The sequence below is a fragment of the Pseudophryne corroboree genome, chromosome 9, assembly GCF_028390025.1.
Source record: "Pseudophryne corroboree isolate aPseCor3 chromosome 9, aPseCor3.hap2, whole genome shotgun sequence".
Lineage (NCBI taxonomy): Eukaryota > Metazoa > Chordata > Amphibia > Anura > Myobatrachidae > Pseudophryne > Pseudophryne corroboree.
Genome location: NC_086452.1, coordinates 12,961,778 through 12,989,412, shown reverse-complemented (window position 1 = coordinate 12,989,412; position 27,635 = coordinate 12,961,778). Strand labels below are relative to the sequence as shown.

Below are 27,635 nucleotides of genomic sequence, written 5' to 3'. Positions count from 1 at the left end.
ACTCACCCCACCTCATACCCGCTGCATGGCCACTTACCATGGACGCCTCTGAGCGGCCTGGCAGGTAGTTTCAGTTGCATAACTGGCTACCACTGAGCATTGCAATTAGTGCCGGCGGATGTACTCCTTACTGCCCATGGCCGGGGCAACGAGCTTACATTGTACGGCTGCTTGATTGTTGATTCACTATTGTAGATATCTGGTGTATTCGGTGTGCCAGGGTTGAGGTGTCGATCTGTGAGGATGAATATTGGTTGTCGGAGCGACACAAGAGCAGAAGTAGGGTGGCATTGTATAGGGAAGTGGCTTGTTCAGGGCAGGAGAGAGAGAAGGGGAGAGAGAAGTGAGTCACGCCGGGAGAATAAGGCTTAGTGATGGTAGCCTTAGGAGGGAGAGATGGGGAAGCAGAGACGGATAAGTTACAGGAGAGCAAGTGGTGGTCAGAGAGGGGAAATGGGGAGTTGGAATATTCACAAATATCACAGCGGTGAGTGAAGACCAGATCCAGTGAGTGCCCACTCATATGGGAGGGTGAGGAGGTCCACTGAGAGAGACCAAGCGAGGATTGTTGTAGCAGGAGAGGAGGGGAATAGAAGCAGAGTGGTGGAGAGGGGACAGAGGAGGAGATGTAGGAGACTAGGGGGGCAGATAGAAGGGTAAACAGGGGGCAAGATAAAGGATTAGGTAGACACTGAGTGATGGGGGGAGGTGAGGAAAACATGGACACAGTGCAGATGAGGTACATGGGGGGGGAGGGGGGGATTGGAAATAGGAGGGTGTGTGAGAAATACAGGGCAGTAAAATTGCTGGAATGCAGGTGATTGTTCAGTGCTGGTACTTGTGTATGTTCAATGGTAATAATAGTTTCAAGAGAAGTAAAAGTAAAGATTATAAGGTGGCAGAAATTGAATTAGAAGGTAGACTTACTGTATATACTGTAGCACAAACATATTCCACAGCGCCGTACACAGAATATTTCAGTAAGTCACATCACTCCCTGCCCCAGAGGAGAATACACTCTATGGGGGTCATTCCGAGTTGATCGCACGTAGCAACTTTTTGCTGCTCGATCGATCAACCTGACGCCGCCTATGGGGGAGTGTATTTTTGCATAGAAGGGCTGCGAACGCTTGTGCAGCCCTGCTATGCTAAAAAAGTTTCACGTAAAACAAGACCAGCCCTAGACTTACTTACCAGTTGCGACAGATCCAGCGTTGCGCAATTCCGTCCCGATCGCACCGCTGCGAAGAAGTGCAGCGTGCGATCGGGTCGGAATGACCCCCTATATTCCCCATTACACGTGCACACATACACACTAGAGTTAATATGTTGTCAGAAACCAATTAAGCTGCCGGTATGTGTTTGTAGTGAGGGTGGAAACCGGAGCACTTGAGGAAACCCATGCAAGCACGAGGAGAACATACAAACTCCACACATACCGATCATTACTGGGAATTTAGTTCCTGACCTCAGTGATGTGAGGTAGTAATGCTAACCACTATGCTAACTGTGCTGCCCAGTTTAGTCTTTATCTACAGCTATATATTTAGTAACAGAGATCAGACAGAAATGATCGGAATAGCAGGTTAGTTCCTACACCAGTAACACTGTGACAATTGGAGGAAGGAAATATAATTAGTAACCTTTCTACAGAATGGTATAAACAGATCACTGATAGCGGTGTATCCACAGCTCTGCGAGGAGAGAGTACAGGAATGCCTGGAAACACACGCGGAGACGCCGATCCACCGCACATGAGACGCAACACGTTTCAGCACTGGTGACAAACACAGTGATAATGCAAGACCGGACAGTAACAGGCAGACACGCGTGAGACATGCTGGTAAGTGTCACATGTTGCGTGTACAGACAGACTGTAATGGGAAGGATTTGTGATCCATTCACACAACAATGTAAGTTGGGGAGTCAGAGGACTGAGTAGAGAAAAGGGATTTATTTAGTGGGGGTAAGTGGGAAGATGAGCCTACTGTAGAAGCGTTAAGAAGATAGTTGCGGATTTCAATAAGTTACTTAAAGATCTGATTGTACAAGGTCCACCTGAAGTTCTGGATGCCGGGGTAATTCTTGTACATGGGGGAGCGGGCGGTGCCGGTAAAATGTCATGTATCCTGGAATAAGAGCAGGTAATGTATGTGGATGAGAGACGAGGATCCTGTGTAGAGAAGGAGATAGTTACAGACAGGTGATGTATGCTGCTGCAGTTGTGTAATGTGTTTGTGTGTTAGTATTATAGACAGTGTAGGGCAGACAGAGCGGAGCAGCAGCTGAAGAACATTATGCAGGGTGAAGTGGTCTCGCCGCTGTATTCACAATATGTTACCAGACAGACAACAAGAAGAGGTGCGGTATATTATCTCCACATGCATCAGGTCAACATGAGAATGTTCAAATGTCAGCAAACTGTTTTTAGTGTAATTCCTAATGTTAGCAGTAACCCTGACCCTAATGGTAACCCTAACCTTAACACCAATCCTAAAGGTAACCCTAATCCTAATGGTAACCCTAACCTTAACACCAATCCTAAAGGTAACCCTAATCCCAATGGTAACCCTAACCTTAACACCAATCCTAAAGGTAACCCTAATCCCAATGGTAACCCTAACCTTAACACCAATCCTAAAGGTAACCCTAATCCCAATGGTAACCCTAACCTTAACACTATCCCCAATGGTAACCCTAACCTTAACACCAATCCTAAAGGTAACCCTAATCCCAATGGTAACCCTAACCTTAACACCAATCCTAATGGTAACCCTAATCCTAATGGTAACCCTAACCTTAACACTATCCCTAATGGTAACCCTAATCCCAATGGTAACCCTAACCTTAACACCAATCCTAAAGGTAACCCTAGTCCCAATGGTAACCCTAACCTTAACACCAATCCTAATGGTAACCCTAATCCCAATGGTAACCCTAACCCCAATGAAAATATCGATATTATGACAATGTCAACATTTTGCAGGTGTCAAAATTAATGATGTAGACATTTTAACCATGTCAGCCTTCTGCTGCCGACACTTTGGTGGGTGAGTTTCTGAGTTCGTGTCATAGGAAGTGACCTGCAATTGGAATCGGGTGAGCTACAGTACGTGTGGATCCTGGAAATGGTCCTTACACTTAGTGTGGGAGTTAATGTTTTATAAAGGAAGTACTTAGTGGATGCTTCTCATTGTAATGATTTCATGTTTAATTATGCACAAAACATATATACGGTAAAACACTAACCTGCTTCCTGATATACAGTATTGTGGACATTTAGGCGCAGGGACTTATTGGTTATTGGACTAATTAGGACTATTGTACTCATGTTCTTAGTGGCTGAGACAGAGGGACCTACAGTACCATTTATCCAGATAAGCCTGTCCGCTTCCTTTTTGTGTTACCCACGTTTGTTCTCATTGTTTTGTGGCTGTGTCTAAACTAAACCACAGGGAATGTTGTTTCCTTCCATATGAAGAGAACTGCCTAAGAATACATCCACTACCTAATATCTGGTATGCAGCCCACCAAAGGAGGAGGAGAGAGAATGGAGCTGGAGACAGAGGAAAGAGGAGGAGAGAGAATGGAGGGGGAGACAGAGGAAAGAGGAGGAGAGAGAATGGAGGGGGAGACAGAGAAAAGAGGAGGAGAGAGAATGGAGGGGGAGACAGAGGAAAGAGGAGGAGAGAGAATGGAGGGGGAGACAGAGGAAAGAGGAGGAGAGAGAATGGAGGGGGAGACAGAGGAAAGAGGAGAGAGAATGGAGGGGGAGACAGAGGAAAGAGGAGAGAGAATGGAGGGGGAGACAGAGGAAAGAGGAGGAGAGAGAATGGAGAGGGAGACAGGAAAGAGGAGGAGAGAGAATGGAGGGGGAGACAGAGGAAAGAGGAGAAGAGAGAATGGAGCGGGAGACAGAGGAAAGAGGAGGAGAGAGAATGGAGGGGGAGACAGAGGAAAGAGGAGGAGAGAGAATGGAGGGGGAGACAGAGGAAAGAGGAGGAGAGAGAATGGAGGGGGAGACAGAGGAAAGAGGAGGAGAGAGAATGGAGGGGGAGACAGAGGAAAGAGGAGGAGAGAGAATGGAGCGGGAGACAGAGGAAAGAGGAGGAGAGAGAATGGAGGGGGAGACAGAGGAAAGAGGAGAGAGAATGGAGGGGGAGACAGAGGAAAGAGGAGGATAGAGAATGGAGGGGGAGACAGAGGAAAGAGGAGGAGAGAGAATGTAGGGGGAGACAGAGGAAAGAGGAGGGGAGAGAATGGAGGGGGAGACAGAGGAAAGAGGAGGAGAGAGAATGGAGGGGGAGACAGAGGAAATAGGAGGAGAGAGAATGGAGGGGGAGACCGAGGAAAGAGGAGGAGAGAGAATGGAGGGGGAGACAGAGGAAAGAGGAGGAGAGAGAATGGAGGGGGAGACAGAGGAAAGAGGAGGAGAGAGAATGGAGGGGGAGACAGAGGAAAGAGGAAGAGAGAGATCAGGGGGAGCATGGGAAAAGAAAGAGACAGGGAAAGTGGGTGGAATCGTGTAAGTCAGAGATGGGATGAGACAGGCAGAGAGATGGGGAAGGGGGAGATCAGTAATTCAGACCACAACAGCTACAGTAACGAGCTGGGGGTATATTTACTGAAATTCAGTTTTGAAAAGCCCATTATGAATCTTCAAAATCAATTGAAATCAATTGATTTTGAGTTTCTAAATTTGTAAAAAATTTTCCTGGTTTACTAAAAATTGATTTTGCATTCGATTTTCAAATTCAATTCGATGTTGGTCAATTTTGGGAAGTGATGATTTTTTTATTTTTCTTTAAATACTTACAGCTGAAATAGGGAACAATAAGCTTAGCCCTAATAGAAGGCAATAGACGGCAGCAGAGCACAATATCGAACATTTTTGCCAAATGATATAATAATATGCCTTCCAAGTTTTTTTTTAAACCAAAGATGCATTCTGTCATAGATTGGGGAGCTATATGTGCCTCTTTATACTTATACTCAGCAGAAGTATGTGGAGTTGACAATGGAGTCAGAAACCAGGAGCAACAGTCATATCCTAAATACTGTAACCTTTTTTGGTGGTAGAGGAACAAATTAGAACAATATACTATCAATTACTATTATCTACTTTATTAGAACATACTGGTATCCTATAGAACAACCATCCCTCTGGCATTTGTCCCACAAGAATTTGTGCAGACAGGGATGAAATGCTGAGGATATAGGCATCATGGGTTGAATCAGGATACATTTCTATATATTTTCCAGCCAAATTGGCCAATATTGTGCTCTGGTGCTATCTATTGCACAATAATGGAATAAGTATAATGTCTATAAGTATAAACATGTGCACTATTTAACTCATGAAGCTGCTGATGGTGCTCTGATTGATCCCCCAGGCTTATCTCAGTCAGGTGGTGATTTGCATTGTGCAGGTAGGTGGACAGCATGCAATATCCCTTGGACATCCATTATTACTACTTCCACACTGCCCTATGGCCCTCATTCCGAGTTGTTCGCTCGCAAGCTGCTTTTAGCAGCTTTAGACACGCTAAGCCACCGCCTACTGGGAGTGAATCTTAGCATAGTAAAATTGCGAATGAAAGATTCTCAAAATTGCGAATACACACCTCTTAGCAGTTTCTGAGTAACTTCAACCTTACTCGGCATCTGCGATCAGTTCAGTGCTTGTCGTTCCTGGTTTGACGTCATAAAAACACCCAGCGTTCGCCCAGACACTCCTCCGTTTCTCCAGCCACTCCCGCGTTTTTCCCAGAAACGGTAGCGTTTTTTCCCACACGCCCATAAAACGGCCTGTTTCCGCCCAGAAACACCCACTTCCTGTCAATCACACTCCGATCGCCTGAACGAAGAAAAAGCCGTGAGTAAAATACCTAACTGTATAGCAAATTTACTTGGCGCAGTCGCAGTGCGAACATTGCGCATGCGCACTAAGCGGAAAGTCGCTGCGATGCGAAAAAATTTACCGAGCGAACAACTCGGAATGACCCCCTATGTGCTTTTGGGTACTTAAAAGTCATCACTATCAATTTCCTACCATTAGAATGTGTTTAGAAGCCAAAAATGAATGTCTAATAAACATTTGGGGATTTGAGGTTCGATTTAGAGTTTGATTACAAATTGAGCTTTAGAAAATGAGGGGATTCTACAGGTGAAACTCAGAAAATTAGAATATCGTTCAAAAGTTCATTTATTTCAGTAATTCAATTTAAAAGGGGAAACTAATATATTATATAGACTCATTACATGCAAAGTGAGATATTTCAAGCCTTTATTTGTCATAATTTTAATGATTGTGGCTTACAGCTTAAGATAACCCCAAATCCAAAATCTCAGAAAATTAGAATATTACATAAAATCAATAAAAAAGGATTTTAAATACGATTATGTCAGCCCTCTGAAAAGTATAATCATGCGTATGTAGTCAGTACTTGGTTTGGGCCCTTTTACATGAATTACTGCCTCAATGCGGCATGGCATGGATTCTATCAGCCGGTGGCAATGTTGAGGTGTTATGGAAGACCAGGATGCTTCAATAGTGGCCTTCAGCTCTTCTGCGTTGTTCTGTCTTATGTCTCATCTTTGTGGTGGCTCTTGATGCACTAACTCCAGCCTCAGTCCACTCCTTGTGAAGCTCCCTACACGTTTGAATGGCCTTTTCCTGACAATCCTCTCCAGGCTCTCTATGGGGCATTGCCAAGAGAAAGATGAGAGACATGAGACGGAACAATGCAGAAGAGCTGAAAGCCGCTATTGAAGCATCCTGGTCTTCCATAACACCTCAGCAGTGCCACAGGCTGATAGAATCCATGCCACACCGCATCCAGGCAGTAATTCATGCAAAAGGGGCCCAAACCAAGTACTGAGTACATATGCATGATTAGACTTTTCAGAGGGCGACATTTCTGTATTTAAAATCCTCTTTTATTGATTTTATGTAATATTCTGATTTTCTGAGATTTTGGATTTGAGGTTATCTTAAACTGTAGGCCACAATCATCAAAATTATACCAAATAAAGGCTTGAAATATCTCACTTTTCACTTTTACAGTGAGTTGGGCTTGTTTGGCAATGGTGTTGAAATTCACAGTTGCTTCTCTTTGGTTTCAGAGCCGGTAAGAGTTGGGTGACTCATCCACGGATGATAAATTAAGTTTGGCTTTGGAAATATCCAAAGGATAAATGGATGTGAAACTGCAGTTAGCTCTGTGCTTGCTTGGAGTGACCAGTTTGCTCGGTGCTGTACAATGTGACAGAGACAAAGATGGTGAAAATGGTAAGTAAGATAAAGTCTGTCTTCAGAGCGGTGTGTAGTCATACGCCTTTTGCACTATGTAATTTTATGTAATGAGATAGGGAAAAAGCTATAAGATTCTACTGCTTGAGGGTACTGAAATGGGATGGAATTCCAAATGTCATATAATTTGCTATGAAGTACGAACATTTTCACTTATTATAAAAATGTTGAATATATTTCCCTTTATGAAGTCTATAACTAGAGGAAATGCGTAGGAAGTATAACAATGTACCGATGTGTCTTCTTACATCTTTGCTCATAGCATGACATGCAAGCCTCCTAGTCACATTATGTCATGGCGTCCATACAGTACGCCACAAGAGAATCCATGCCATGCAATACACCGTTTAACCACTGGGTGGTGAATGTTCCACGGACTGAAACCGACAGTACTGAAAACAATATTGCGTCAGTGGACAGTAATTCCCTGATAAACTGGCCAATCACATCCAGGCAGTGCAAACAGTCACTTGGCTTCGCACCTCCTCCCAAACTTCATTTCTATGATCCCAAGCTTGGACTGTAAACAGCTATTGACCATGTAGTGTACCTTACTGTAGCAATGACACAAACTGGCACACATACTGTAACTTTGGTGATTAAAAGATGCATGCTCAGCATTCACAAAATGAGTTCAATTCATGTTCAATACTTTAATCCTGTATTCCTGTACTGAAGGTAAAACAAAAAAAACAAAAAAATTTACACAATGACACTGGGCCTAATTCAGAGTTGATCACAGCAGCAGCAAATTTGTTAGCAGTTGGGCAAAACCATGTGCAGTGCAGGTGGGGCAGATGTAACATGTGCAGAGAGAGTTAGATTTGGCTGGGGTGTGTTCAAACTGAAATCTTAATTGCAGTGTAAAAATAAAGCAGCCAGTATTTACCCTGCACAGAAACAATATAACCCACCCAAATCTAACTCTCTCTGCATAAGTTACATCTGCCCCCTCTGCAATGCACAAGGGGGGTCATTCCGACCCGATCGCTCGCTGCAGTTTCCTAGCCGTCGTTTCCTGGCGATCGCCTCTGCCTGATTGACAGGCAGAGGCGGGCGCTGGGCGTTAGGGGGCGGCACGCCGCCGTTTGGCCGTCGTTTTGGGGGCGCGGTCCGGCCAACACAGCGGGAGGCGGGCTGCAGTGGCTGCGTGACGTCACACGCAGCCGCTGCGACCAGGGGCAACGACGATCAACTCCCGGCCAGCCGCAGGAGCTGCCCCCCCCCCCCCCCCCCGCATGTCTGGAAACATGATCGTAGCTGTGCTAAATTTAGCACAGCTACGATTATCTCGGAATGACCGACATGGTTTTGCCCAAATTTGCTGCTACGATCAACTCTGAATTACCCCCACTGTCCCTTTCCAGGCCTCGGCTATGTAAGGCACCCATCTTACCCATGCTTGACGTGGTGTCAACCATGCATCTTTACATAACGTGTACAATACAATGTTACAATAGCAGTTTAGAGTCTAATGCAGCTGGGTGGAATAGCACAGAGAGGACGGGAGGGGGAAAGTGCGGAGCAATACAGAAAGTTAAGCATAGTACTTTAACAGTATTGAACCTGAAATGGTCTCACTTTATGAAAAACTGCCTGTGCATCTTTACAACAGACATCTTTAAACCATGTACCACGGCCTGTAACGTGTACAATACAATATCTACAGCGGTTTAGCATAAAATGCAGTTGGGTGTCATAACAAAAATAATTATTTAATCCTTTCATACAAACTCAACAGCAGCTCTGGACTCTTGGCAAATCACTGTTCATTACTACTGTATAGTGTAACAAAAGACAGGTTCTGTCAGCCAATCAGCGATTGGCGCTACAGAAGCTTCTTGGTTATTTAACGCATGCGCAGTACAGTTTAGGAAAAGCGACATCTGGTGGAGAAAAATTTGTATTACACTCTCTGGCTTTTCCAGCGCCTCAGTACTTTACATTGCGACTTACTGCTGTTAAGAACCACGGGTAGTGGTTCATTCCTATTTTATGTTTATAGTTCTCTTGCAGGCCAGGATTTCCCTTTTCTCTGGTTTAGAAGATTCTTGTTTGCTGTCGGTGGTGAGTCTGTGTATTGCAGCCTGTTTCCATGTGTTTGGCCTCACCTGTCTGCTAATTGCACCTTGTCAGTTTGGAGTCATGCAACAGGGCAGCTGCACAATATAATTAATTAAGACTCTCTGTTATATTCTGGCTCAGTGCAATTCACAGACGCTGGTGATATTTCCAGAGTTCCAGAGTTCTTGAGTTCTGAGCTAGTCCCTGCCAGTTCCTGAGCTCCTGTCTAGCAGTGTCTGTCTAGCTGCTTCGAGTGTCGGTTCCAGTGTCGGTTCCAGTGTCGGTTCCAGTGTCGGTTCCAGTGTCTGATCCCGTGTCCTGCCGTGAAGCGTCCCTGTCCAGAAGTCCTGTGGCTTTGTCTGTGCCTAGTCGAGTTTCTGGCTTCTTGGTGTCCACCGGTCTGTCGTTTGGGATTCTGCCTGTCCTCCGGTTCTGAGAGTCTGTGTCGGCTGCATTGGGGGTTCCTGTCCGTTTGCCAGTATTTGTACCGGTTCCGTGAGTAGCGGCTTTGCCGCGTCCGTCGGCCTAGGCTGCAGTATTCTTTGGTTATATTTTGTTACTGGTGTTTTGCAGAGGGTTCTGCTTATGCTGTCACCGCCGGTACACAACAGTATTGTGTCGGCGAGTGGACAGCATTTCCTTTGTTGTTCTTTTCCTTTGGCGGCGTGCCGCACATATATTTAGTTTTAGGGTTGTTAGTAGCCCCTAGCCTTCTGTTTGCTTTAGTTAGAGGTCCCCTTGTTATTATCCTGTCTCGGTTCACGCCTTGTCTCACTCTAAGACCTGGGGGCATCGGAGTTGGGCAGACCTAATCCGCCCTTCAAACGCGGCTGCCGTGGGCCCAAGAAACCATAGTCACTCAGGCGTGAACTGACCACACGGGTAAAACAATGGAGGTAGGGTGCTAGGGGCTATTTCCACACCACACCTCGTTTCAGCGTCACGTTCTGGTGCTCAGGACTCACTACGCAACATCTCCCTTGTTCTGAGCTCCAGGAACCTAACAACTGCAACATGATGTTACTTAGAACGCCAAGCAATGGCACGGCATGGCGCAAATAGCAGGGCGCACTACATGGCGTATGGAGAAAAGATGTAGCAGGACACATATGTATATTTCCCCATTCCCTGTCTGTCAGAGAAAGCTGTAGGTCTGATTTCAGATTGCCTTGTGCTGATAATTTATTGTAGTTTTATACTAAGTACTGTAACACCCTTATGACTAAACAAGGAGAAAAGCAATCTTATAGGATACTCTGCACAATAGGGGAGCGATAGGCTTGTAAGTACCTATTTAGGTGTGAAAAAGACAGGACATACTGTATATACTGTATAATGGGATGCAGGGGTCCCAAAGGTAAGGGGGGCCAAGACCACACCCTGCACACATTGCATTCATTTATTTACGTCCTAGGTTGACCTGCCAGATGCCTGCCGCCTTCATTAGCAAAATAAGGGATGGGCACCAGGGATACGGCCCCCACCAGAGATACGGCCCCCACCAGGGATACGGCCCCCACCAGAGATACGGCCCCCACCAGAGATATGGCCCCCACCAGGGATACGGCCCCCACCAGAGATATGGTCCCCACCACCTATGGGGGATGTGGCTGTGGGCGGCAGTGGAGGGATCGCAGCCGGTATTGAAGATGGGATCCAGAGACATATAATAATTGGGTGTCTTGGGGGACTTAGCCGCAAATGCTGTTTAATAAATGGGCCCCTATATGAGAGTATACATGCTATACTTGTGGGAGAAGGGTGTAGTCTTTAATGAGAGGGTGCCGGGCCTCCAAACATCATATCAGTCATAATCAGCAAATATTTGGCCAATAGCAGAGGAAAGGGTAATGGAGCAATCCAATGACTGGTACAAGTGATTTCTGGAATCTCATGTTCTGGAAGATTCCAAAATCATAATCTGGATTGTATGAAGTTAAAGAATCATTATCTTCTATTGTCTTTCTTCCTGGTGGGCTAGTTATAGATTGATGAATCTTATGTAGGCAATTTATTCAGGAATCATGGAGTAGTTTGAAAATGGTATTTAATTATCTTAATTAATCGTTTTATTCATCAATCCTTACTGAAGTATAGTAAATCCTAATGTGGGGTTAGTATTAAGTCTAGAATAGGAAGTATTATGAGGGGGGGAGGTTCAGGGGAAATTTAAGGAAAAATTATTTCACAGAAAGGGTAGTGGATAAGTGGATAGCCTCCCATCAGAGGTGGTAGAGGCTAAGACTGTAGAGCAGTTTAAACATGCTTGGGACAGGCATATGAATATCCTTACAAAGAATTAGGGTTCAAAAAGGGTTGAGATTACATAAAGGATAAAAAAAAAGGGGGGCAGACTAGATGGGCCAAGTGGTTCTTATCTGCCGTCAAATTCTATGTTTCTATGATTCTATAAGGTTTTTGAGCTTCTGAACGTCACCAGTGGTATCTTTTCTCTTAAGTGTCTTATTGATCTCTCGGTGACATTGGTAGGGTGTAAATCATTTGATAGGGAAGGTCATGAAAAGTCTTTGTACACACATCGTGGTGTCCCTACACCTTTTGGTCTAATAGTCTTTGTATAAACCTAGTGACACATGGTGGCCCCAGCGACCGTATCTTCTTGTAGCAATGCAAGTATCAAGAACAATAAAACCCCCAAAGAGATACCTAAGTAGCAGTGTAGCAAGTGTCATGCAAAGCTGAGGTACTGGAGCTTGCAAAGGTATTCTGCAATAATAACCAATCCTCCCGAAAGGTCCAGGAGAATTGGTTCCGAAGTTGTGAGGAATCTCCCAGCCTCCTGAAAGCATTAGCCCTTCTCCCAGTGTCACCCACTTCCCGAATGACCGATGCAGTTGGGAGGTTGGATGACGCATTTCGCATTGAATCATGTCTTGCTGCAAGAACATTTATTGTTTTCACTACAGTATATGTTAATATTTGTTTTTATTTTTAGAGATCATGGTGGATGGGACTTCGTACTATAATATCATCAGTGATGTAGACACACCCAATATCAGCAGGTCTTCACTTGCAGGTCATTATGTATTCTTTAACATTGCATTTGTCTAGGTCCAGACCATTTTTTGTGATCTGTAATCATTTTTTGCCAACCCTTAATGTTCATAGTTTGGGATTTGGAGGGGACAGCATAACAGTAGGTGGAGGAATGATCTGAATACGCACAGCAGCACAGATTGTTTCAGAAGACAAGTCATGTGATCTCTGTGAATTACTGAAACGTGACTGGGTAAGCGAGCAGTGGTCTGCATGTAATAGGGACAGTGCCATGATTAGGTGAGGGCAATAGAGGTAAGGAGATAGAGATGAGCAGAACTATTGCAATTTTGTACCAAACAACATTGTGTCAGAATAAGCCCCTACGCACAGATGCAATGTTATGCTGATATAACCAGGGTCAGTGCTAGGTTTTTAGGTGCGCTAGTCAAAGCTGCACAACAGTGCCCCTGCTCCCCCGAATACCCTCCACCCATCCTCTCAGTTAAACACACAACTGAGCATACAACAGTGAGTACAGCTGTACCTGGTACACTTCAATAAACCAACAACTGTGGCTAAGTAACCGGGCTATTTATAACTAGAGATGAGCGGGTTCGGTTTCTCTGAATCCGAACCCGCCAGAACTTCATGTTTTTTTTCACGGGTCCGAGCGACTCGGATCTTCCCGCCTTGCTCGGTTAACCCGAGCGCGCCCGAACGTCATCATGACGCTGTCGGATTCTCGCGAGGCTCGGATTCTATCGCGAGACTCGGATTCTATATAAGGAGCCGCGCGTCGCCGCCATTTTCACACGTGCATTGAGATTGATAGGGAGAGGACGTGGCTGGCGTCCTCTCCGTTTAGAATTAGAATAGATTAGAGAGACACTTGATTTACTAATTTTGGGGAGCATTAGGAGTACTCAGTAGTGTACAGTGCAGAGTTTTGCTGATAGTGACCAGTGACCACCAGTTTTATTTATAATCCGTTCTCTGCCTGAAAAAAGCGATACACAGCACACAGTGACTCAGTCACATACCATATCTGTGTGCACTGCTCAGGCTCAGGCCAGTGTGCTGCATCATCTATTATCTATATATAATATTATATATATCTGTCTGACTGCTCAGCTCACACAGCTTATAATTGTGGGGGAGACTGGGGAGCACTACTGCAGTGCCAGTTATAGGTTATAGCAGGAGCCAGGAGTACATAATATATTATATAGTGAGTGACCACCAGACACACAGTGCAGTTTATTTAATATATCCGTTCTCTGCCTGAAAAAAGCGATACACACAGTGACTCAGTCAGTCACATACCATATCTGTGTGCACTGCTCAGGCTCAGGCCAGTGTGCTGCATCATCTATATATATTATATATCTGTCTGACTGCTCAGCTCACACAGCTTATAATTGTGGGGGAGACTGGGGAGCACTACTGCAGTGCCAGTTATAGGTTATAGCAGGAGCCAGGAGTACATAATATTATATTAAAATTAAACAGTGCACACTTTTGCTGCAGGAGTGCCACTGCCAGTGTGACTAGTGACTAGTGACCTGACCACCAGTATATAATATTAGTAGTATACTATCTCTTTATCAACCAGTCTATATTAGCAGCAGACACAGTACAGTGCGGTAGTTCACGGCTGTGGCTACCTCTGTGTCGGCACTCGGCAGCCCGTCCATAATTGTATATACCACCTAACCGTGGTTTTTTTTTCTTTCTTTATACATACATACTAGTTACGAGTATACTATCTCTTTATCAACCAGTCTATATATTAGCAGCAGACACAGTACAGTGCGGTAGTTCACGGCTGTGGCTACCTCTGTGTCGGCACTCGGCAGCCCGTCCATAATTGTATATACCACCTAACCGTGGTTTTTTTTTCTTTCTTTATACATACATACTAGTTACGAGTATACTATCTCTTTATCAACCAGTCTATATATTAGCAGCAGACACAGTACAGTGCGGTAGTTCACGGCTGTGGCTACCTCTGTGTCGGCACTCGGCAGCCCGTCCATAATTGTATATACCACCTAACCGTGGTTTTTTTTTCTTTCTTTATACATACATACTAGTTACGAGTATACTATCTCTTTATCAACCAGTCTATATTAGCAGCAGACACAGTACAGTGCGGTAGTTCACGGCTGTGGCTACCTCTGTGTCGGCACTCGGCAGCCCGTCCATAATTGTATATACCACCTAACCGTGGTTTTTTTTTCTTTCTTTATACATACATACTAGTTACGAGTATACTATCTCTTTATCAACCAGTCTATATATTAGCAGCAGACACAGTACAGTGCGGTAGTTCACGGCTGTGGCTACCTCTGTGTCGGCACTCGGCAGCCCGTCCATAATTGTATATACCACCTAACCGTGGTTTTTTTTTCTTTCTTTATACATACATACTAGTTACGAGTATACTATCTCTTTATCAACCAGTCTATATATTAGCAGCAGACACAGTACAGTGCGGTAGTTCACGGCTGTGGCTACCTCTGTGTCGGCACTCGGCAGCCCGTCCATAATTGTATATACCACCTAACCGTGTTTTTTTTTTCTTTCTTTATACATACATACTAGTTACGAGTATACTATCTCTTTATCAACCAGTCTATATATTAGCAGCAGACACAGTACAGTGCGGTAGTTCACGGCTGTGGCTACCTCTGTGTCGGCACTCGGCAGCCCGTCCATAATTGTATATACCACCTAACCGTGGTTTTTTTTTCTTTCTTTATACATACATACTAGTTACGAGTATACTATCTCTTTATCAACCAGTCTATATATTAGCAGCAGACACAGTACAGTGCGGTAGTTCACGGCTGTGGCTACCTCTGTGTCGGCACTCGGCAGCCCGTCCATAATTGTATACTATTATCCAATCCATCCATCTCCATTGTTTACCTGAGGTGCCTTTTAGTTGTGCCTATTAAAATATGGAGAACAAAAATGTTGAGGTTCCAAAATTAGGGAAAGATCAAGATCCACTTCCACCTCGTGCTGAAGCTGCTGCCACTAGTCATGGCCGAGACGATGAAATGCCAGCAACATCGTCTGCCAAGGCCGATGCCCAATGGCATAGTACAGAGCATGTCAAAACCAAAACACCAAATATCAGTAAAAAAAGGACTCCAAAACCTAAAATAAAATTGTCGGAGGAGAAGCGTAAACTTGCCAATATGCCATTTACCACACGGAGTGGCAAGGAACGGCTGAGGCCCTGGCCTATGTTCATGGCTAGTGGTTCAGCTTCACATGAGGATGGAAGCACTCAGCCTCTCGCTAGAAAACTGAAAAGACTCAAGCTGGCAAAAGCACCGCAAAGAACTGTGCGTTCTTTGAAATCCCAAATCCACAAGGAGAGTCCAATTGTGTCGGTTGCGATGCCTGACCTTCCCAACACTGGACGTGAAGAGCATGCGCCTTCCACCATTTGCACGCCCCCTGCAAGTGCTGGAAGGAGCACCCGCAGTCCAGTTCCTGATAGTCAGATTGAAGATGTCAGTGTTGAAGTACACCAGGATGAGGAGGATATGGGTGTTGCTGGCGCTGGGGAGGAAATTGACCAGGAGGATTCTGATGGTGAGGTGGTTTGTTTAAGTCAGGCACCCGGGGAGACACCTGTTGTCCGTGGGAGGAATATGGCCGTTGACATGCCAGGTGAAAATACCAAAAAAATCAGCTCTTCGGTGTGGAGGTATTTCACCAGAAATGCGGACAACAGGTGTCAAGCCGTGTGTTCCCTTTGTCAAGCTGTAATAAGTAGGGGTAAGGACGTTAACCACCTCGGAACATCCTCCCTTATACGTCACCTGCAGCGCATTCATAATAAGTCAGTGACAAGTTCAAAAACTTTGGGTGACAGCGGAAGCAGTCCACTGACCAGTAAATCCCTTCCTCTTGTAACCAAGCTCACGCAAACCACCCCACCAACTCCCTCAGTGTCAATTTCCTCCTTCCCCAGGAATGCCAATAGTCCTGCAGGCCATGTCACTGGCAAGTCTGACGAGTCCTCTCCTGCCTGGGATTCCTCCGATGCATCCTTGCGTGTAACGCCTACTGCTGCTGGCGCTGCTGTTGTTGCCGCTGGGAGTCGATGGTCATCCCAGAGGGGAAGTCGTAAGCCCACTTGTACTACTTCCAGTAAGCAATTGACTGTTCAACAGTCCTTTGCGAGGAAGATGAAATATCACAGCAGTCATCCTACTGCAAAGCGGATAACTGAGTCCTTGACAACTATGTTGGTGTTAGACGTGCATCCGGTATCCGCCGTTAGTTCACAGGGAACTAGACAATTTATTGAGGCAGTGTGCCCCCGTTACCAAATACCATCTAGGTTCCACTTCTCTAGGCAGGCGATACCGAGAATGTACACGGACGTCAGAAAAAGACTCACCAGTGTCCTAAAAAATGCAGTTGTACCCAATGTCCACTTAACCACGGACATGTGGACAAGTGGAGCAGGGCAGGGTCAGGACTATATGACTGTGACAGCCCACTGGGTAGATGTATGGACTCCCGCCGCAAGAACAGCAGCGGCGGCACCAGTAGCAGCATCTCGCAAACGCCAACTCTTTCCTAGGCAGGCTACGCTTTGTATCACCGCTTTCCAGAATACGCACACAGCTGAAAACCTCTTACGGCAACTGAGGAAGATCATCGCGGAATGGCTTACCCCAATTGGACTCTCCTGTGGATTTGTGGCATCGGACAACGCCAGCAATATTGTGTGTGCATTAAATATGGGCAAATTCCAGCACGTCCCATGTTTTGCACATACCTTGAATTTGGTGGTGCAGAATTTTTTAAAAAACGACAGGGGCGTGCAAGAGATGCTGTCGGTGGCCAGAAAAATTGCGGGACACTTTCGGCGTACAGGCACCACGTACAGAAGACTGGAGCACCACCAAAAACTACTGAACCTGCCCTGCCATCATCTGAAGCAAGAAGTGGTAACGAGGTGGAATTCAACCCTCTATATGCTTCAGAGGTTGGAGGAGCAGCAAAAGGCCATTCAAGCCTATACAATTGAGCACGATATAGGAGGTGGAATGCACCTGTCTCAAGTGCAGTGGAGAATGATTTCAACGTTGTGCAAGGTTCTGATGCCCTTTGAACTTGCCACACGTGAAGTCAGTTCAGACACTGCCAGCCTGAGTCAGGTCATTCCCTTCATCAGGCTTTTGCAGAAGAAGCTGGAGGCATTGAAGAAGGAGCTAAAAGGGAGCGATTCCGCTAGGCATGTGGGACTTGTGGATGCAGCCCTTAATTCGCTTAACAAGGATTCACGGGTGGTCAATCTGTTGAAATCAGAGCACTACATTTTGGCCACCGTGCTCGATCCTAGATTTAAAGCCTACCTTGGATCTCTCTTTCCGGCAGACACAGGTCTGCTGGGGTTGAAAGACCTGCTGGTGACAAAATTGTCAAGTCAAGCGGAACGCGACCTGTCAACATCTCCTCCTTCACATTCTCCCGCAACTGGGGGTGCGAGGAAAAGGCTCAGAATTCCGAGCCCACCCACTGGCGGTGATGCAGGGCAGTCTGGAGCGACTGCTGATGCTGACATCTGGTCCGGACTGAAGGACCTGACAACGATTACGGACATGTCGTCTACTGTCACTGCATATGATTCTCTCAACATTGAAAGAATGGTGGAGGATTATATGAGTGACCGCATCCAAGTAGGCACGTCACACAGTCCGTACTTATACTGGCAGGAAAAAGAGGCAATTTGGAGGCCCTTGCACAAACTGGCTTTATTCTACCTAAGTTGCCCTCCCACAAGTGTGTACTCCGAAAGAGTGTTTAGTGCCGCCGCTCACCTTGTCAGCAATCGGCGTACGAGGTTACATCCAGAAAATGTGGAGAAGATGATGTTCATTAAAATGAATTATAATCAATTCCTCCGCGGAGACATTGACCAGCAGCAATTGCCTCCACAAAGTACACAGGGAGCTGAGATGGTGGATTCCAGTGGGGACGAATTGATAATCTGTGAGGAGGGGGATGTACACGGTGATATATCGGAGGGTGAAGATGAGGTGGACATCTTGCCTCTGTAGAGCCAGTTTGTGCAAGGAGAGATTAATTGCTTCTTTTTTGGGGGGGGTCCAAACCAACCCGTCATATCAGTCACAGTCGTGTGGCAGACCCTGTCACTGAAATGATGGGTTGGTTAAAGTGTGCATGTCCTGTTTTGTTTATACAACATAAGGGTGGGTGGGAGGGCCCAAGGACAATTCCATCTTGCACCTCTTTTTTCTTTTCTTTTTCTTTGCATCATGTGCTGATTGGGGAGGGTTTTTTTGGAAGGGACATCCTGCGTGACACTGCAGTGCCACTCCTAGATGGGCCCGGTGTTTGTGTCGGCCACTAGGGTCGCTAATCTTACTCACACAGTCAGCTACCTCATTGCGCCTCTTTTTTTCTTTGCGTCATGTGCTGTTTGGGGAGGGTTTTTTGGAAGGGACATCCTGCGTGACACTGCAGTGCCACTCCTAGATGGGCCCGGTGTTTGTGTCGGCCACTAGGGTCGCTAATCTTACTCACACAGCTACCTCATTGCGCCTCTTTTTTTCTTTGCGTCATGTGCTGTTTGGGGAGGGTTTTTTGGAAGGGACATCCTGCGTGACACTGCAGTGCCACTCCTAGATGGGCCCGGTGTTTGTGTCGGCCACTAGGGTCGCTAATCTTACTCACACAGCTACCTCATTGCGCCTCTTTTTTTCTTTGCGTCATGTGCTGTTTGGGGAGGGTTTTTTGGAAGGGACATCCTGCGTGACACTGCAGTGCCACTCCTAGATGGGCCCGGTGTTTGTGTCGGCCACTAGGGTCGCTAATCTTACTCACACAGCTACCTCATTGCGCCTCTTTTTTTCTTTGCGTCATGTGCTGTTTGGGGAGGGTTTTTTGGAAGGGACATCCTGCGTGACACTGCAGTGCCACTCCTAGATGGGCCCGGTGTTTGTGTCGGCCACTAGGGTCGCTTATCTTACTCACACAGCGACCTCGGTGCAAATTTTAGGACTAAAAATAATATTGTGAGGTGTGAGGTATTCAGAATAGACTGAAAATGAGTGTAAATTATGGTTTTTGAGGTTAATAATACTTTGGGATCAAAATGACCCCCAAATTCTATGATTTAAGCTGTTTTTTAGTGTTTTTTGAAAAAAACACCCGAATCCAAAACACACCCGAATCCGACAAAAAAAATTCGGTGAGGTTTTGCCAAAACGCGTTCGAACCCAAAACACGGCCGCGGAACCGAACCCAAAACCAAAACACAAAACCCGAAAAATTTCAGGCGCTCATCTCTATTTATAACTTTAGTGAACCTGTGATGTGTATCTATATAACGCTGCAGATATCATCACCTACACGAATCATTCCCAACAGTATGACACCCTGCTCCGCTCAATGTACCAGTGTGTATAACAGTGAGTACAGCTGTACCTATTGTTTCCTCAATTAAACCCCTCCACTGGCTAATTACCTGGGCTGTCCGTAGGTGTATCGCCTCCGCTGGTGTGTACAGAGACGCTGCTACATCCTCACCCTGTACACATATATTACCAACATGCTACAGGACACACCTGCTGCCTGATTGTTCATTTGTCATAACACACCTACTGGAAAATATTGTGATGGAAGTGAAATTATGAGTGATAAATCCACGGAAAATGTCAGCAGTTTATTTTATTTTTAATTAAAATATTATTTAATTAGAAAATAGTTTTCAAATATACAAATGTAACACTTTTCCCGTCTCTCACCTAATGCAATAGTGACGCCGAGTCACCCGGCTTAGCGCTGTCACCCGCTGGTTGTGAGTCTCTGCTTTACCGGGTATTACATCAGGATAATCACGGTGTAATGGGCGCTTCTGATCACTTTCTTTCTTTTTTCTTCCTTTAGGTAAAAATAATATTCTTCCCGAGAATCGATTTAAGAGCTTCAACTACGGTAATAATTAGAAAACAAGCAATGGTGGAAATATGCGGCTTGGTGATGGGCCCACGCTTCTTCCCTTTTACTAAAACACAATGGACAACACCGCAGGGCGAATTCAATTGTTTAATCACACCCGATCTCTCGTCTAAAGTGACGGGAGATTGCAGGGCAATATTCAAGGTCCCCTCGTTTTTTTTGCGCTGATCGCGTTCATAGCAGTCAGGTTTAGATGCGTAAAGCAGCAAAACCTGACAAAACAAATGGGCGTGGAGTGAAAAGTCCCCTTTGGACGCCCAAACTGGTCACTTTTCAGGCGTTTCAGCTTGCCATCCCCGGAAGCAGCAAGCAGAAATAAAGGTCTTGCACATCTGAATAGCTCCCGGCAGGTGCGCATGGGTGCGGGGACCGCCATAACATTTGAATTCCGCCCAATGTATCTCTTCTGCCTCCATCCCAGTCTGTTCCATCATCTCCGCTCTCCTCAGATCTGGAATAGACCTTTTTTCCAAAACGTTCAATCAGGTTTTGTTTGTTAATACACGTGACAATTGCGCCAGAAGCTTCCTTCAGTTCCACCAGTTCATGATGTTCAATTATTTGTCTAACATTTTGTACATTGTCCTATGTTGAAAACGATCCACCTTTAATCCCACACTGTACTGAGGGGTGCCTAGAGGAGGGGTGCAGGTGTGAGATTCCCAGAGAGACTCGAACACAACCCCCAATATGGCGGGAAGCCACATCCCCTAAGGCTTCATCAGATGGTACCCTAAGGTGTGTATCCATGTGCCTGAGCTATAATTGTGTACATGGAATAAAGACCCAACATCCTCCGGCTCCCATCAGTAATCTAACACAAAGTGAGGCTGTACCAAGCGGTGTTATAGGAGGGAAATGTAATGGTTTCAGTGAATAAAAGTGGTAGGAAATTAGCTTTTCATGTGATGTGACACTTGGGTGGGGGCAACAAAAAGTTCCATTTGCAGAAATAGTGATAAAATGATTTTACGGTTAAATTCCAGACAGCAGATCTATTAAGATCAAAGTGACCTATAAAAAAGCATAATATGTAGGGTGGAAACTTCGTTAAACCGCACTGCGCTGGCTCATCACGTCATTTCTAAATTGGGAGGATCTGAATTTAATTGTGTTAAATTGGTAATGGACATTGGGGGTCATTCCGAGTTGATCGCTCGCTGCAGTTTTTCGCGGCGCAGCGATCAGGTCACTACTGAGCTTGCGTATGCAGCGCAATGAGTAGGCGCGTCGTACGGGTACAATGCGGCACATTGCTGAGCAATGGATTTAACGAAGAATCCATTTGTACGGCTGATCGTAAGGAGAGTGACAGGAAGAAGGCGTTTGTGGGTGGCAACTGACCGTTTTCAGGGAGGGTTTGGAAAAACGCAGGCGTGTCCAAGCGTTTGCAGGGCGGGTGTCCGACGTCAATTTCAGGACCAAAAAGACTGAAGTCATCGCAAAGGCTGAGTTAGTCCATAGCTACTCAGAAACTGCAAAAAAAGTTTTCGTCCCACTCGGCTGCACAGGCGTTCGCACACTTGCAAAGCGAAAATACACTCCCCCGTGGGCGGCGACTATGCGTTTGTACGGCTGCTAAAAACAGCTAGCGAGCGATCAACTCGGAATGACCCCCAGTATTCTATGAGTAACGGTCACACCTAGGCCATTGCGTGCGATTGTTCTCACTTCATATACTGCATTCATTAGGTTTCTGTGGAAATCCAAGTGATTGTTGTACCTAGGGGAATGATGCTAAATTGTCTCTTTTACCATTGTGCATTGTTTCAGAGTGTTGTATTCATGAATTTGTGTTTTTTTGGGGCATATTTTGGTTTAGTATCCTCATGGCCTGCTGCCTGACCTATATTTGTATGTAATCATCATGTAGATGTTGTTATCTAAGCATATTAGTAGATTTTCCTATGATTTTTATGTGAATGTGTGTGTGTGTGTGTGTGTGTGTGTATATATATATATATATATATATATATAAAGGTAAAAAAGCTGCGCATTCAACACACTTTCCTTTAAAATACTTTAAGTCCTTGGTTGATATCCTAGGTCCCGTTTTCTATGCGATGTACGCTGCCGCTTCCTCCTTTAGGGAATAGAGCCACTAATCCCAAGGTGCATGTAGTAAAAGAAGAATGGAGGGCGCAGGTATAAATACACAGGTTCACAATTCCATTTATTTAGAACATATGCTCACATACATCTTGGTTTAAAACGGTGCACTCAGTCCTCCGGTCTATCCAGCATCGGACCCGCTTTCTCCCGTCGATGAATCTCCTTCTACCGCAGGGATCACGGATACCGTCTGCTCTGCCACCGGGACCAGGATCAAATTCAGACCATCTGTCCTTTGCTCCACAGGCCACGCCCAACGCGTTTCGTCAATGGACTTCGTCAGGGGGTGTGGCTAAGGTCTGGCATCTCCTCACTATATACTAGATCAAACACCTGCACTCCATTATCTAATTAACCCGTGCAGTCTACATAGTATTTACAGGCTTCGCACCTGCACATTTTGTTATAAACATAAAACACGCTATTTCAGTGTGATCTAAGAGACTCATATACAATATGAGCTCTCCAAACAGAGTAACATATCGGCACAGAACAATACATACAATTTAGTCATTATAAAATCATCCTATTTACATAAAAAGGAACTAACACATCCTAACTAATAAATTAACAGCCACTGCTTCTATTTTAGCGCAGCATGCGCTGATGTAATATTGCCTGAAAAATAGAAAGAGTTTCCATAAAAAAATTATACATATGTATACATATTTACAAGCAGCTAATAGAAATCGATCATTCAAAGGACCAGCCCCGCAAATGTGGATCATGTAAACATACTCCAATTAAGAGGTAATCACTTCACTTAACCCCCTATACCCTGGATTCTAGCACAAACCCCCCATTATTTCCATAGGAACTTCAGCTCTTAAATGCGGCAAAGGGATATATATATGTTATATTTTGCATATATATATATATATATATATACCAAGCGAAATCAGGTGGCACTCACAGACTTGTAGCTTTGTGAAAACAAACTTCACCCCGTGAAGATTTTTAATAAGAACAACAGGTAACGTTTCGGGGACGTGTCCCCTTCCTCAGACACGTCCCCGAAACGTTACCTGTTGTTCTTATTAAAAATCTTCACGGGGTGAAGTTTGTTTTCACAAAGCTACAAGTCTGTGAGTGCCACCTGATTTCGCTTGGTACATGTTGGTGGACTGGCATGTCCACAAGGAAGGGCACCACAGCCAGCTAATTTTGAGGAGTGCCGGGGCAGTCTTTGGATATATATATATATATATATATGTAAATCTGATATGTTAGGTTTATAATAATGTAAACTATTTGGGGGAGTTTTTGCATGCTCTGTTTATAGAATCTTTTTGGCTTTCGACTTTATCATGGTTGGTGCTGGAGCTGATATATGTTTGGAATCCTGGCACAAGTTGGCCTTTAAGGCTTCTTGCTTTGTCAGTGTTCCTCTTTATACTGACTGAGACCAACACGGATGTGAATCTGCTGCAGCTAAAGAAATAAACTGACGTCATAACTGCATCACAGTCTTGGTCAACTCTTTCCTTTACCAGTTTTGCACCCTGCACGTTCGGAAGTCTCCCACTTCCCCGCTCTCTGCCGATACTGATCCCCGAATGTCCCTGGCCCTAGTGCGTCAGACTGATTAACAATTAGCAGGTAGTTGGTAAAGTGCATATTTTTCCAGTGGACACTAACTTATCTGTATACAGTAATCCACATGAAATAAAACATTTCATCCAATATTCTACAAGGAAACACAGAACTGTCGTCCAAACAAAATGTACTTTTTTCGCTGTGCTTTATGCAATACTTAAGTGTAAGTGGTCTGGTCACAAAGATCTGACGTAGCTGCTGTGCTATTACTCAGACATGATGGTGCAGCATTGCAACGAATATTGAAACTCTTCCACCTAACAAGTATTAGCGAAATGACAATTATGCACAAATACAGTTTATATACAGCAGTTTGTGCGCATATGAATTTGTCATTATAATTTATTTTTACTGTAAAGTATAATCAATTTCATAAATACACACCTCATACTGTATCCCAATTTATATACCCATCCTCATTCATATCTAAGACTAATACTAAGCACTCCTATATACCATTGGACCATGGCGTCTCCATCAATTTGATCTAATCCCACTCAAAAGAGTGATGAAGACTTTTAAACTTTGTTAGTACGGTAGATTAATGGGAAGATCTCACATACAGTAAAAGTTGCCTGCAAACTAACAATATAACTATTATATGGGTCCCATTTCGCTACTTGTGAAATAAAGCAATAGACTCGAACATCATGGGCCAAATGTAATAGAGTGAGAGTTTCAGAACGTGAGAGATTTGGTAAGGTTTTTCAGTTCTTTTTAAAGTGGCAATCATTTATACTGCAAAACCAGGTTGATCTTGCAGTATAAATGATTGCCCCTTTAAAAAGAAATCTGCAAAACCTTACCAAATCTCTCACTTTCTGAAACTCTCACTCTATTGCATTTGGCCCCAAGACTCCACCCAAACAGTTTCTACCGAACGTTTTACATATTACCCAGGCCACTATATGTCCAGGTCTCATTATGCACACATGAGAGGTTGTGGAATAATGACTGGTTTCCGCTCTGTGTGTTAATATGTATTTCCTCATTATTTCCAGGTTACAATTATGGAACAAATGATAATGGAAACTCCAAAAATACATCTGAAGTAATAAATGAACCCATCTCCAATACCGTGAAGTCTTATCTCTCTAGTCGGTGGTTGACCACGTTTATACCATTGGTGTACACCCTGGTGTTCGCGGTGGCCCTGCCCCTCAATGTAGTGGCGATCATCATATTCCTGCTCAAGACCAAAGTCCGGAAGCCGGGCGTGATCTACCTGCTGAACCTGGCGGCGGCTGATGTGCTCTTTGTTATTCTGTTGCCTTTCCACATTGCCTATCGGTTCTCGGGGAACAACTGGCTCATCGGAGACGGACTGTGCCGCTTGTACACCGCAGCGTCGTACTGCAACATGTACTGCTCCATCCTGCTCATGACAAGTATCGGTGTGGACAGGTTCCTGGCTGTGGTTTACCCAATGCGGTCTCTTTCCTGGCGCACAACAGGCCGAGCCTGGCTGGCCTGCTGCTTCATCTGGATAGTATCCATAGCCGGAACTGTGCCACTCATTACTGGTAGACAGACGCAACGCATTGCCCCACTGAACGTCACAACCTGCTACGATGTCCTTTCCTACGAGGATCACCTCCATTACTACATTTACTATTTCACCACTTTTATCTTTGCTTTCTTCTTCTTCCCTTTGATCGTCACTGTCGTCTGCTACGCGGGAACCATCCGGACACTGAGCGCCTCCACACCGGAGAGCAGGAGTAAGAGGTCCCGCGCCTTGGTTCTGACTGTCGCTGTGCTATTCGTCTTTGTATTTTGTTTCGGGCCAACCAATATCATCTTTATAATTCATTACCTCAACATCCATCAGCAAAGCAGCGAGTCCCTGTTTTTTGCCTACATCATGTGCGCCTGTATAAGCAGCGTCAGCTGCTGCCTTGACCCTGTCATCTATTACTATGCGTCCAAGGCGTGGCAGAGGCACATGTACAGCTTGCTACATTGTAACAAGAATGGGGGATCACAAGTGAAGTATTAGTGTACTCAAACAAGTGGCTACTTAAAGCGCTCATGGGGCCTACCACCGTTGGGTCCTAAGAAAGCCTGGGTAGTTTGTATTTGCCCCGACCCCTACTAGTGGTGCTGCTGTGTAGAGACTGTACATAATAGACAGCTGGCAGCCATTGTTGTCACACAAAGCGCCCTGCTTCCTGTACAACGCTCTTTTGTTGGCTCATTATTATAATAGCACCTGAGTGACGCACTACTACGGAAGAACAGCACCTTCATTTTCTTAGTTGCACTGCAGAATCCCAAAAAGCCGCTCGCAATGCACCAAAGACGCTGGGCTGCGACTGTAACCGCACAGGGATTAGCTTTACACGGAGCATGAGTAAAATCCGGCATAGGTTACCGTTCCCAATTGTAGTCCACGTGGACTGTTAAGTATGAAAAGGTTCAAAAAAAGTTAAAAATATCGTGAAAAACTCATGTCGACCTTTTGACCGGTCGACCTAGAGACCCTGTCGACATAGAAACCCTGTCGACCTGGTTACTGTCGACCAGCAGTGGTCGACCTAGATAGTGTCGACCTAGATAGTGTCGACCTAGAGACCGGATCCCGCTAAATGTTAGCATTTCGCACACAGAATCAGTCGCACACAGATATACAAATGTTGCACATCAGATTGATCAGGGCATCTAGCAATGTAGCTTTGTTTCTTCCAGTTGTTTTATTTATGAGGATAAGACACATTTTGAGTGAGGAACCAGCCACTTGGGTCGCTGATTGGCCGGGACCTGGCGCTCAGAGGAGATGACACGACTGGAGCCCCGGTGTATGAGGTCACGTCTGTACATGTATTTGTCTCTGGGGATTAGGCTGAAATGCCGTCACTCTTTCTATTAAAATTTCCATTCATAAGTTATATACATTATGAGTAAAGAATTATACATCAAATGGTTCATATGCGTTGGGTGATACAAGTGAATTAACCTCAGTGTTTTTATATATAATATTACTCTTAAACAATATTTCCTGCTGTTTATATGGTGTAACCTGTGAGTTATATTCTCCGCTGCAACGTCATTAATGGTTATTCTAAGCTGGACACTATCATTTTCTGAACCACGGAATCTTAGCATTATGCCACTGAGGAAAGGACACCTACAAAGCTATATGGAGAGGAAATGGTATCTGTTGCAGTACCGGGACGCTTACAGTACGTTATCGATTAAGCCTGAGCCACGCCTGATAGTGCGCAGGTCTACCATTATTATTCTACTACAACATCTATACATCGCGGGACCCTGATATTTATGGCCATCACCCAAAGTATTCCCACAGTCATCCTTAATGTCCGCTAAGGAACTATATGCTGATTTATTTGGGATCTATCTGTTCCCTATTTATCTGCAAAGTTACATTGTCCAGGGTTGATGTGACGACACTTCTTATGTGATCTGTATAATGCTATAGCTGATCTGCTTATTGTGTTACTATATTGTATATACATGATTATTAAATGGGATTTACATTATTAATTCGCTATTTTTCCCCCAGTAATTATGCATT

The 27,635-nt window shown here is 44.9% G+C and overlaps 1 protein-coding gene across 3 annotated transcripts; it reads left to right on the top strand.

Moving 5' to 3' along the window:
* Positions 1-1,678: 1,678 nt before the first annotated feature.
* LOC134957258 (proteinase-activated receptor 1-like) lies at positions 1,679-27,604 on the top strand. Of its 3 annotated transcripts, XM_063938976.1 has the most exons (5): positions 1,679-1,843; positions 7,126-7,291; positions 12,333-12,413; positions 20,321-20,368; positions 25,102-27,604. In XM_063938976.1, exons 2-5 carry the CDS (start codon positions 7,198-7,200, stop codon positions 26,097-26,099), a joined length of 1,221 nt encoding a protein of 406 aa, XP_063795046.1. In that variant the 5' UTR covers positions 1,679-1,843; positions 7,126-7,197; the 3' UTR covers positions 26,100-27,604. The 3 variants fall into 3 exon arrangements, with proteins under 3 accessions (XP_063795046.1, XP_063795047.1, XP_063795048.1); XM_063938977.1 differs by lacking the exon at positions 20,321-20,368; XM_063938978.1 differs by lacking the exons at positions 12,333-12,413; positions 20,321-20,368.
* The last annotated feature ends 31 nt before the right edge of the window (positions 27,605-27,635 follow it).